The sequence below is a fragment of the Protobothrops mucrosquamatus genome, unplaced genomic scaffold (genome assembly GCF_001527695.2).
Source record: "Protobothrops mucrosquamatus isolate PMUCROS unplaced genomic scaffold, P.Mucros_1.0 scaffold796, whole genome shotgun sequence".
In the NCBI taxonomy this organism is placed as follows: domain Eukaryota; kingdom Metazoa; phylum Chordata; class Lepidosauria; order Squamata; family Viperidae; genus Protobothrops; species Protobothrops mucrosquamatus.
In genome coordinates this window covers 116,738-129,783 of record NW_015387063.1, presented here as the reverse complement: position 1 = coordinate 129,783, position 13,046 = coordinate 116,738, and the positions used below count along the sequence as shown (strand labels likewise).

The 13,046-nt window shown below is 42.4% G+C and overlaps 1 protein-coding gene across 1 annotated transcript in view; it reads right to left on the bottom strand.

Moving 5' to 3' along the window:
• TAPT1 (transmembrane anterior posterior transformation 1) overlaps nt 1–10,194 on the bottom strand; it is a 113,379-nt gene extending 103,185 nt beyond the window's left edge. The window contains exon 1 of the mRNA XM_015818816.2: nt 9,960–10,194. Within this exon, the coding sequence (XP_015674302.2) occupies nt 9,960–10,194 (235 nt within the window). The remainder of the gene's footprint in view (nt 1–9,959) is intronic.
• Between the last annotated feature and the right edge of the window lie 2,852 nt (nt 10,195–13,046).

Genomic DNA, 13,046 nt, shown 5'->3' with positions numbered 1-13,046 from the left:
CACCCCGGATTAAGACAAAACCGGGGCGAAAGGAAGCTCTAACCCTATCCGGACTCACTCACCTCTCCCTCTTTGCCCGAGGGACGAGGTTCCTAGCCGAGAGACAGCTGGCAAACGCTGTCTCTTCAGGCTTTGACGCGCTCCCGGACGGGCGGCTAAAAAAGCCGCCATGCGATGCCAGCTGTCACCACCGGAAGTCACTTGTTCACTATTGTTGACAATGCAATGTAGACAGTAGTGGTGATAGTCTCTTTGAAAAACTCCTCACTTGATATTAACCTCTCTCAGTCTATTACTATTGATCAGTAACTGTATCTTTCATTGTGCCACTGATCTTCTCATGATCAACTACTTTTAATAATGTGTAATTATAATTTTAATAGTATTTAATTAATTGCATATTAAGTATATTATTATTAACTGCAGTTTATCACAAGCTGATGATAAATCAACGGTGACATGAATGCAGACAAGCAAAGCAAATGTAGTTGTAGGCTTCATCAACTGAAAGTCTTCAAGTTATGAAAAATAATCATTTCACTTTATTATATCCTCCTGTGTATTTCAGTGTCTAGGCACCACACAACAAGGATTCTGTAAGGACCTGCCCCAGCTGATCTTCTCAGGAAAGCATGATCTTGACTCCATAGGGTTAATCAAAAGAACTTTTACTGAAAGTGGTTGCAGTAAAGACAGGCGGAATCTAATGGTCCCATGCAAAGCACAAAACTGTTCTTCCCATTCCGAAACCCAACCTCTCCCCTGACCAGTCCACCAGCAGCCAATGTATTGCCGCAAGGTTGATTTGAGAACACTGAGGTACAAGCTGGATCCTCAAGGCGCAGCGATCTTAGAGTCATCCTCAGGGCGCAGCGACCTTGGCGTCAGGCTGGACCCAGCTGAGAGGGAGTCCATCTTGTCTCTGAAGACAATCCCCTTCCCTAATTCCCATGCGCTTACAGCAAAAGCGAAAGCATGCAAAGAATGCTCCCCCTAGAACCTCTTCCTCCCCCTCCAACAGAATGGCAGGGCACCCAAAAAGGGACCTGACATACTGCCACCCCAAAAGAAAGGGATTAAACCTGCAGAACAAAACACAATAAAAGGGGAGAAAAAAAGATATGAGAGAAATCATTTAGGTTTGTCAGGATATTGATGAAAACGTTTCACTAGTCTAGGGGCTCTAATATGCCAACGATCCACCTACTCATTCTGGGCAGTAGGGAAATCTTTCCATGCTACTAAATACTGAAGATTTCCCCTATGTGTGCAAGAGTTCAAAATTTCTCTGACCTCAAAATGTTGTACTATCATTAAAGGTTCAAGGACAGGGGGAAGGGCTGATCTAAGGGGTGAGGAAATTTCAGGTTTCAATAAACTGCAGTTAAAAACTGGATGGACCCGGCAAAGGAACTTTGGCAAATCTAATTCTACTGTGACTGGTGTTAACAATACGTTTGATGGAGAAAGGCCCCACAAACGTAGGTCCCAATTTCTTGGAAGGTTGCAGTGATTGTAAATAGTGCGTGGAAAAGTAAACTCGATCTCCAACATTGAAAAGCTTAGGCTCAGTAAAGAAATTCCCACAGAGGAAGAGACACTATATAAAATATTATCATGTGCGGAAATGGACAGGCTCACAATTTCACGCTTTGTCCCATAGGCATGCAAACGAAGCAAACATTCCCCCCCCTGAATGGAAGCTTCTGGGAGCCATGATCTCTTTTGCAGAGAATTTGTGTTTGAACTCACGCAATATTACGGCACCCAAGAGCTTCCATTGTTGGCGCGAAAAGCATTTCCAAGTCAACTCTCCTCTCCCTCAAAGGGAAAGAAACTGTGGCAGAGAGGAGAGCTTTTGCAAGGTAAGTGAATCCAGCGTAGCAGGAAGAGATGGGGGAAGCAGTTGTGAGGAGTGGGGGGGGGAATAGGGTGAATATTGCAGAGCCTCTGCGGTCGCTCGTAAGGGTGGTACAACTGCCGTGGTGCTGCAATATTTGTAATTTTGGATTTGCTCATAAAAACTAGGGAGCACTGGTCGCATAATTTCAAATGAACGTTAAGTGAATGCTCGTAACCTTTATGTGTTATTATTTTGAATGAGGAAAATATGGTTACTCCTTGAAAAATCAGGATATACCTTATAAGCAATTTCCAGCAAATTCATAGGGACCAAACAAAGAATAGTTTCCACATTCTCCAATATAAAACAGAAGTCTTACTAGCTCCTATTTTATCACTTCTATAAAGCAAATCACGTAAGAGATGTTTTAACTATCCTTTAAAATTATCTCTGGATAAAAATATGGAATTTTCCTCATAAGCTACATTTGGTTTTGATCTATTAATACTGCTCTGAGGAACAGTTTACTGAGTCCATCAATGTACTGCATTATATAATATTCCATTCCCTCCTTTAATGCTCAGAACATTAGACTTTTTACTAGCAATCAAGAAGCTAAAAATATTATTCTTCAAAATAAATGATTTAATCTTTCATTAGACATTCTCTGTGGTAGACCCTGCTCTAGAGAACTTCTTTTACTCAGAGTTCTCTAGAGCAAAATTACATATAATATCCAGTTTGCTGAAGTTTCAGAAATATCTCAGTTCTAATCTTTGTCTCCTGTTGACTGGCTATGGTATATCTTGAATTTATTTTTAGTTTTTGATATTTTGTGATGCAGTTTCTTTTAGTTGCTGTACATTGCCCAGAGTCCTCTAGAATTGGGACAGGCTCTAAGTAACTTTAATCAAATATTTATGTATTAGGCAAGATTAAGCCAGGAATTCACACGTTGAATCCATGACCATGTTGAAATGGCTTCATGCATTGAGTTACATCATTTCTTCTCTTCTTTGCATGAGCTGGCAAACAAGTCAGAAATTATATGTTCCTTTACATTTAATCTGGGAGACTGCGGTTTAACAAATTTGAAAGAAGCAGGCTATAAAACCATAGTTTAAAATTAATAATGAGACAAGCTGCATTTTAAAGTTCTAAATCCACAAATTACACTTTTCTAGAAATTAATCTAATATTTGTCAAAAAAAATACAACTCTGCACATACAGATACTACAAATTACTAAATGTTGAAGAGCAATTTTGTGATTGTGATTTGTACTCTGGAATTATTACAAAGTACAAATAGGTTCAAATATTTGCACAAGTTTCTAAACTGCAGTTTTATTAACAAAATGTACACAAGCAATGCAATAAAGAAGGTTGGCTTCCACCTGTGCCAAAGTGTTTTTGACTCCACAGAAAATTGGACAGAAACTGCACACATACAATCTCCCCAAATATAATTAGCTCTAAGTCAAAAATCAGTACTCTTTTTCTGTTCCTCTACAATATGTGATGAATTCAAGTTTTCTAATTAAAATCAAGACTTAGATTTTAATTACACTGATACAAACTTACATTTCAATTCTGGTTTAATTAAAACCCAAGATGGAGTCAATTATGGTTTAATAAAACAGATTCACATGAATCGATCTTTGCTTAAAAGGCTGAGAATTATATAAGCCCATAATTCAGATTTGGTCTAGAGATTTATTTGAGAGAATTAACATGTGGCTATTGCCAAACAATAATTAGTGAATTGATGGTATTTGACAAGTCATACTCCAATTATTTTAAGAATGTGAAACCAGGCAATAAGAAAATGAGTTGGAGGATAAACTTGGTTCTTTGCTAAATTTCTATCCCATATTTCTCCAGGAATCAGGATATTTACATGAAACTCCCCTTCATTTTACTCTGAAATGGAAGCCCTGTGTGATAGGTTAGAGCACGGGTCGGCAACCTGCGGCTCCGGAGCCGTATGTGGCTCTTTGAGCCTTCCCCTGCGCCTCCCAGCCTCCTCTGCCATTTGCAGAGAGAGAGAGAGAGAGAGAGAGAGAGAGAGAGAGAGGCACTTGCGCTTCCCTTCTCTCTCTCTCTGTAAAAAAGAGAGTGGCCTCACCTCCGACAAGCTGACAGGCTTATTGGGCGGGGCTCCTGCCTTGGCTGCGTCTCTCCAGGAAGCAGGAAGGGGAGGAGAGAGCCACCCAATAAGAATATGTGTCAGCTTGTTGGAGAACAGCTTGAAGCCAGCTTGCCAGGTGAGCAGAAGATGGGAGAGAGGGAAGGGAGAAAGAGAGGGGGGGGAGAAAGAGAGAGGGAGAGAGAGGAAAGAGAGAAAGGGAGAGAGAGGGGGAGAGAGGAAAGAGGGGGAAAGAGAGAGAGGGGGAGAGAGAAAAGAGAGGGAGAGAGGGAGAGAGAGAAAGAGGGGGGAGAGGGGAGAGAGGGGGAGAGGAGAGAGAGGAAAGAGAGAGGGAGAGGAAAGAGAGAGGGAGAGAGAAAGAGAGAGGGAGAGAAAGAGAGAGGGAGGGAGAGAGAAAAAGAGAGAAAGAGAGAGGAAAGAGAGAAAGAGAGGGAGAGAGGAAAGAGAGAGGGAGAGAGAGAGAAAAAGAGAGAGGAAAGAGAAAGAGAGGGAGAGAGAGAGGAAAGAGAGAGGGAGAGAAAGAGAAAGAGTGAGAGGGAGAGGAAAGAGAGAGAGGAGAAAGAGAGGGGGAGAGGAAAGAGAGAGAGGGAGAGAGAGGAAAGAGAAAGAGAGAGGGGGGAGAGAGAGAGGAAAGAGAGGGAGGGAGAGAAAGAGGGAGGGAGAGAGAGAAAGAGAGGGAGAGGAAAGAGAAAGGGAGAGAGAGGAGAGAGGGGGAGAGGAAAGAGAAAGAGGGAAAGAGGGAAAGAGAGGGAGAGAAAGAGGGAGGGAGAGAGAGAGAGAGAAAAAGAGAAAGAGAGGGGGAAGAGGAGAGAGGGAGAGAGAGGGGGGAGAAATAGTGAGAGGGAGAGGAAAGAGAGAAAGAGAGAGAAAAGAGAGGGGGAGAGAGAGAAAGAGAGAAAGAGAGGGGGAGAGGAAAGAAAGGAAAGAGACAGGGAGAGAGAGACAGGAAAGAGAGGGAGAGAGAGACAGGAAAGAGAGGGAGAGAGAGAGAGAGAAAGAGAGAGAAAGAAAGAGAGGGAGAGAGAGAAAGAGAAAGAGAGAGAAAGAAAGAGAGGGAGAGGAAAGACAAAGAGAGAGATTGAGAAAGAGAGAGACGGAGAGGAAAGAGAGCGAGCGAGAAAGAGACCGAGAGAGGGAGGAAAGAGAAAGAGAGAGAGGGAGGGAGAGGAAAGAGAGAGGGAGGGAGAGGAAAGAGAGAGAGGAAAGAGAGGGGGGAAAGGAAAGAGAGAGAGAGAGAGAGAGAGAGAGAGAGAGAGAACTCATGCACAACAGCCTCTATTTCTTTTTAATTAAACTCTTCAATCAAGCTTCCCATCTTTGTGCACGTGCGCACACAAGTTTTGCGGCTTTCAGTGTTTTCTTTTCTCTGGGAAACAGGTCCAAGTGGCTCTTTGAGTGTTTAAGGTTGCAGACCCCTGGGTAGAGACTTACCCAAGGAATATCCATGGCTAAGAGTGGATCTGAACCTGGGCCATCTTATCCATAATCCAACATAGAATCACTACACTACATGAGGGCATTATATGCTGTATATACTATAAAGGCCAGCAAATACAGGTGACAATTACATTTTACTTATTACTTTGAATAATTATGATAATACTGTACTGAATAATACTTGGAATATGACTTTAAAGAAGGACCATCAAGACATTAAGGAGACGGACAGACATCCAATTGGTTTTGTAGGCTGCAACTTATTTCTAAATATTCCTTTAATCCTTAAAATTATGAGTGTCTTGGAAGCCCAATACCATAGCCAATACATCTGGTCAAATGAAAGTTCCCCAAAAGTTCCCCTTCCCTTCCAGTGCTGGTCCTTTAAAGCAGGGGTCCCCAATCGTACCAGGCCGTGGCCTATTTGCAACCGGGCCGCATGAGTGGCAGGTTGGCGCACGTGCATCCCCACTTGTGTGAGTGGTGCCTCAAAGTTTCTCTCGTGTGAGTGGAGCTGCACATGAATGCACGCTGGCCCGCCACTCATAGGGCCCAGTTCCCCTCTCCCCCCCCCCCAGCCGGGCCGCCAAGCTGCAAAGGTTGGGGACCTGTGCTTTAAAGTTGAAACCAGCTGCCAGGATTTGTGCTATCTTGGAACCAAGGACAAAAAGGAATGTTTCCAATTTTAGCTACCATAATTTGTTCAATTCCCTTTCTAGTACTTTGCTATTTTTTCATTTTAACATTTTTTTTTATTTTCTAACACTGAAATAGTCTTGTTTATTTCAAATACAATCCCAATCTTAATCATGTATGCTATAGTAATGCCTGAAATGGGATCTTCCTACCTGAAGTTAATTTCTATAACCAATGAACAGCAGAGGGTTCTTTCAGAAACACCATGGTTTAAGAGCACTTCATAAATATAAATGGGTTGAAGAGGTGAAAACATCCAACGGGTTACAGCTTTCTTTTGAACATCAACCTGGAGGCAAACCTTGACATTATCCCTTTTTTCAAAGTCTGTTACAGAATTTGACTCCCACTTTATTTTTCCTCCACCATATCAAGTATTTTCATTATTAAGCATGTCATGTTCCTAACCATTTTAACTAACTAAATATCTCTAAATGCAAGGAAACAAAGGCACCCAACAATGTATAGATATTTACTGAAGGCAGGAAGACTGTAATACAAATAACACCCTGATTTTATAGTACATCAAGCACACAATGCTTTATATACACCCCAAAATCACCAAATATAGAGAAGCTTACTTCCTGAAAACACATTTAGGATTGTATAGTGAGTCATTAACTGAAAAAAGCAATATAAGATAGTCTTAATCCTAAATTAGAAATGTTACCCACTTAAATATCTGTCCAACTGTTTTTTGCTTGTGCAAGAGAAGATCTAGTCAAGAAAACTTTTATCAATGAAGGAGAAAAACTTTTATATAGCCATACTTGTATTCTCTCCATACAGCATTAACCTTGAGAACTCTCAAGCTTCCTCCTTCCGTTATATATTCAAGATGGACAATATTTAATGCTACGTATATGTAGGGATGTGGGTCTATACATATGTTGTTCATAGTATATTTAGGTGTGTGTCATGTATGTGTTTCACTTTGAAAGCGGGCAACTAAATTTCATTTTTGATGTGTGCCATTGTGCCCACAGTATAAAAATGACAATAAAGGTTATCTTATCTTATCTTCTAAGAATTAAGGGCAGTATATACGTAAGATAAATAAAATAATCTTTATTGTCACTTTTTTTGGTGAACACACTGGCACAATAAAAAATGAAATTCTGATGCCCGCTCTCAAAGTACATATCCACATGCATATACATATGCTATATATAAACATACACACACAATCATATAAATATATGATTATATATGATTATATGTAAACATATAATCACTACACATAGTCCAACATGGGTCTTATTTTCGGGGGATGTTTTATTTTTCAGGGTGGTGCTACCTCCCTCTGCCTATCAGTTACCCGCCGAAGCCGTACTGGGTAAAAGCTGAAAATGGCCAGGGGCAGCCCCCCCCACACCTCGCAGTTGGAATGAGAGCTGCAGCACCTGCCAAGGCCCGAAGAGTGTGGGGCTGACCCTGCCACTCCGTACCAGGGGGCAGGATTCTGCTGCTGCTGTTGACAGAGACTAAAAACTTCGTCTGCTTGAAAATGAGGCGGTTGGAAACGGAACGAATCCCTCTGTTTCCAACCATCCCATTTTCAAGCAGATGAAGGTGCCAGTCTCCCTCTGGGTGAGAAGTGTTTAGGTTCCTATGGGGTGCCCAAAGACTTTTCTCCCAGACAGACAAATGATGGAGAATAGAAGCTTCGTCTGCTTAAGAATGGGGTGGTTGGAAACAGAGCAAATCCCTCCGTTTCCAACCGCCCCATTTTCAAGCAGATGAAGCTTCCAGTCTCTGTCATTTCTCCAAAAAGCGCACAGTGTATCTGGATTGCCTGTCCTCCCCCCCTGCCTCTGTGCTGGACTTACCTATGCTGCTGCTCCAAGGGGCCGGCAGGCTGCAGCTGCTGCCAGATACCATCGGCCCCCGTGCACACGCCACTGCTTGTGCTGGCCATGCCCACCCTCCCTGGGCTTATTTTTGGGGTAGGGCTTATATTAGCCCCACCCCTAAAACTCAAGCTTGGGCTTATTTTGGGGATAGGTCTTATTTTCAGGGAAACATGGGAAATATCTAAAAAAAAATCACAGCCCATTTAGAATACATGGCAGAAAAAAGAGTTTTGAGAGTTAACAAGGTTGATACTATATGGTAGAAACCTATTACAGAATCTAGTTGTTCTGTTTCGGATACCATGAGGTCTCCTCTCAGAAGGTAACACATGAAGAGGATGTGTAACATCTCTGACAATACTGCGGACCCTGGTCAAGCATCTCTTATATGGTATGTCCTGAACAGAAGAAAGTGAACTTCTAATAATCTTTTCTGCTGTCCTCACCACTCTCTGCACAGCCTTCCTGTCCGAAACAATAATACTTCCAAACCACAGTAATACAGTACAACAGGATGCTTTCAGTTGTCCCTCTATAGAAAGTAGTAAGGATAGGGGAAGGAAGAAATGCTCTTCTCATGAGACACAGAAAACGCTGGCTCTGCTGTTCCCGCTTCACCAGTCTCACTGTTGAGCAACCAAGCTAATCTGCTCTTCAGCTGCACACTCAGAAACTTGATACTATTAACCACCTCCACAGTGGAATAGTCAATACACAGAGGTCTATGGCTGTGCCTGCCTTTTCTGAAATCGACAATGATCTCTTTTGTTTTTCCTAGATTTAAAACCAGCCTTTTTTTATTACACCAATTCATCAAACCCAATTCATCATTACCCTCCCAGTAATCATTATCATACTGAATAAGGCCCACCACTATTGTATCATCTACATACTTCACCATATGGTTGGTAGCAAAACCTTGCACAACAGTCATGAGTCAACGGGTTAACAACAGACTTAGGACACAGCTCTGAGGAGAACCTGTGCTCAAGAACATGGTCTTAGAAATATTAGTCCCAACTCGCACATACTGGGGGCCTATCAGTGAGAAAATCAAGAATCTAGTTGCACAAAGGAGTATTGAAGCTTAAAAGGTTCAGTTTATCTATTAAATTCTGAGAAATGATAGCATTAAATGCTGAACTAAAGTCGACAAACAGCATTCGCATAGGAAGATTTCTTTCCTCTAAGTCAGGGATCTTCAAACTTGGTCCTTTTATAACTTGTGGACTTCAACTCCCAAAATTCTATCCCTTATGCAAGAAAGCAATCCTGTGCACTCAAAACCAATGCCAAGAATATGTTTCATAGCATTGGATGATTCTTTACCTCTTGTTCCTGGACAAAAGTAAAGCTAATTTTATATTGATGTGCCCTCATCCAAGTTTCACATATAAAGCAGGAACCTGTCCCAGAAAACAGATTAAGACAGAGACCTGAGCCTCCTTTTTCAAACTTGGATACCTAAGATAGATTCCCCAAAATAATTTAGGGAAGTCTTTCATGAGCCAGAGGGAGGCAATGTGAGGAGCGTGAGGACCAAATTCAGGCATCCGGAGTCTCCAGCACAGTCATTGTTATGGAGAAAGCATACAAGAGTCCTCTTTTGGGCATCAAGGGAGAAAAGAGGTATCTCTGTAGGTCTTGTCATTATCCACCCTACCTCGGTGCAAAACTTAAGCACCACAACTTACAAAAATGAAACCAGCTTTGGAAGAAGCGGGTGGAGGAAGAAGGCCCGTCATGGGACATCGGGGACCCAACAGGTTGGGGTGCAAATGGGACTCACTCCGCTCTTCCTTCTCCCCAGGTTTTTTGCATTCCCCCACCCCCGCAAGTTTCCCATGAGGAAGCACCCAAAAAAGCGCTCTGCACACGTTGTTTTTCTTCTCCTTTTCTGCACTCCCCTCCCAAGCTTTCCACAAGTATGAAACTCCAAAGAAGCACTCTGCACATGTTTAGGAGTCCGCGACGGAATCTTACCCGAGGGCGCACGGCGCTGCTTCTTCTTGCGGTGCCGATCGCTTTCGTAGAAGCCCAGCGTTTCGGTACAGGGAGGAGGCTGCCCATCGCCGCTGCTGGCGAAAGTACTCCGCCGCGGCTGCCCGCCCTCCGCCTGCAGCAGTAGCGGCGAGGGTTCCGGCGGGGAGCCCTGGCGGAGCCCGGCCCCGCCACCGCCGTCGCCGCCACCCGGGGCCGCCTCGCCCATTCCCGCCATCTTCACGCGCGCGACGGCGGCGGCGACGGCGGCTCCCGGCGATGGAGGGAAGCAGCCGCCACCCCGGAGGACGTCATCTCCGCGCGACACGGAATGCATCAGCCGGGCCCATCTCTCCCGAGCGCGTGAGCAACGATCCGCCCGTACCGCCATCTTAGCTGCGCTGCCCAGCCGGCCGTTGTCCTGGTGACGCCCCAAACCTTCGGTTGGTGGGGCTGGAAGTCCCAGGCAGCGTTCGTTGAATGCAGGAGAGAGGGGACTGGTTGGGTAGTCTGCTCCACTTTTATCTTTAAAGTCAGACTATTCATTTCTGCACACTCTAATATTTTCTTAATTAATTCTTCCATTGGTAGGTTTTCATTTTTCCACTATTGGTCAAATACAATTCTTGCTGCAGTTAGTACATGTAAAATTAAATATATACACTCTGTCTCATAAGTTGCACCTATTATTCCTAACAAAAATAATTCTAGCTTAAAATCTATTTGTTTTTTAGTCATTTTCTCCAACCATAAGTGTATTTTTGACCAAAATCTTTTAGTTTTATGGCATGTCCACCAGATATGGTAATAGGTACCTGGTTATGGTAATAGGTACCTGGCTTTTGTTTGCACTTCCAACACTTGTTTGAAGTATTTTTAAATATTTTTGCTAATCTCACTGGTGCCATCTGTAAAACATTTTATATAAGTTTTCTTTATATGCCACACTTGTGGAAAACGAAAGAACTCTTACGAATTCCAGAGGGGTTTAGCAGAGAAGTTTATTGCGCAAGGTTCAGAGGCATATTAGAGATAGGCAATTCTGAACAAGGAGGGCGGGATTAGACTTCAGTTTTTATACTTCCCTTCTTTCAGGAACAAAGGGACTACACATGATAATACACTGTAATACATTTGGTTCGTTTCTCACGGGCATACAATGGAAGGTTTTGCTACATACAAAGTATCCATGTGCAAAGCGCATTTGGTTGCCACATATTACTGACACAGAATTTTCTCAGTGTATTTTTCCCAGTGATTATGCATTACCTCATTATTCTAGCAATTATGCAGACATCATTATTGCAGTTATGCAGACAAATCATTATTCTAATAATTGTTCATTTTACTACATTATTCCCCCCTTTGGAAGTTTTCTCGCTTAAACTTCCACTATTCGTCCTCCAAGTCAGGATCTTTAGAGGGCAACGCTTTATATTCCCATAAAGCTAACATTGTTTCATGTTTTGCAGTTAATTGAGCTGTACTTTCCGAGATTCTTCGAATCATTGTTATAACACAAGGGAGCAAGCAGGGAATCAAAATACATCCTAGAATTAACAAGATTGCTATAACTATGATGGTTTGTAGGCCTGGTAACTTTGGCCACCATCCTGAAAACATGTCTTCTAAATTAAATCCATTCCAGGTTTTGTACCGGAACATGAGCTAGTTTGACCATTCTGTCTGTTATGTCTTTCAGCACTTTTCCACTTTCATCTATTTCGATGCAACAGTTTGTTAGGTTGAATTTTCCACATACTCCTCCTTCTTTGGCCAACAGATAATCCAAGGCTAACCTATTTTGCATAATATATGTCCTGGATTTCACATTTTCTTTGGCCAATTCCGTTAGTCCTTTCACAGTCTCATTGGTAATTAACTCTACTACTGCTTGTAATCTAATGATTCTGTTGATCATGTAAATAGGGGTACGGTATCCATACATCCCATCCTCAGCCCAAGTAGCTGGGCCATAAACTAGGATGATGCGGCAAGGTGGCCATTCATTTTCTTGCCAAGTGATTCCTGCGCATTGGGTGTATGTACTTGGTTCCCTTTTTTGTCTTACATTGCCAATTTCATCATAGATGGGAACACCAAGAATTTGCTTAGTTTTTAATGGTAACAGGAAAAATCCTGGTCGAATTATTCCCAATACACAAGATCCACACCAGTTCTTAGGTAGTTGTCCGTATGCCATTTTTCCGCAAATCCAGTACATTCCATCCGGAGTTAGCCAAGGAAGACTGGTATTTGTGGGGTCTTTTAGATATGGCATCCCAGATATGTTTGCAAGGGCATAATGATCCATAGTAGTGGTTTCATTGGTTCCAGACCACCATCTACCATTTTCCCAAATCCCTGTGCATAGGAGGTTACCTACTGCTATGCAAGATTCTGTTTTGTTCCTTGAGTAACATACATGTCCTACCAAGTTGGAAGTGAGAGACCAATCACCATCTTTTCCACTTGAGTAGGTTAAACTACCATTTTTAGACATTTCTAGTACCTTGGTATAATTTAACTCTTGTGCCTCCCATGGCCATTTTTCTCCCATATTTGTTCCACCACACACAAAACAGTTGGACACATTTAAAGTATGAGCAATATCTTCAGCTAACTTGACAAAGGTATTGGTTACTTGTCTAGGTATTTCAGGAATATTTGGTTTCTCCATTTCTTCATAATATGACCAAAATAATGATTTTTGTTCTGATCTTTTGGTTGCAGTTATGATTTTGATTTCTACCTCTGATATTGGATCATAGCCATCAGCATCTATTCCAATCCCAAACATCCAGTTTCGTTTTTCCCATCTATTTTGTTCTAGGAACCAACTGCCATTTTTGACTGTGAGGGTCACCAAATTACAGTTATCTCTTCCACAGGAGTCTGCTGTTGTATTTTTCTTTTCAAACAAGATGTGCTCCATCTCCTTTGGGTCTTGGGTATGCCACTTAATACATGACCACCTCTTACATTTGACCGTGGAGACTGCACACCCATCTGGTGGGCACAAATACTTATGGTTTGGGATATAGTTGTGGATTCGATTGATCCCTCCGCAACCATACATTACTGCCCAAT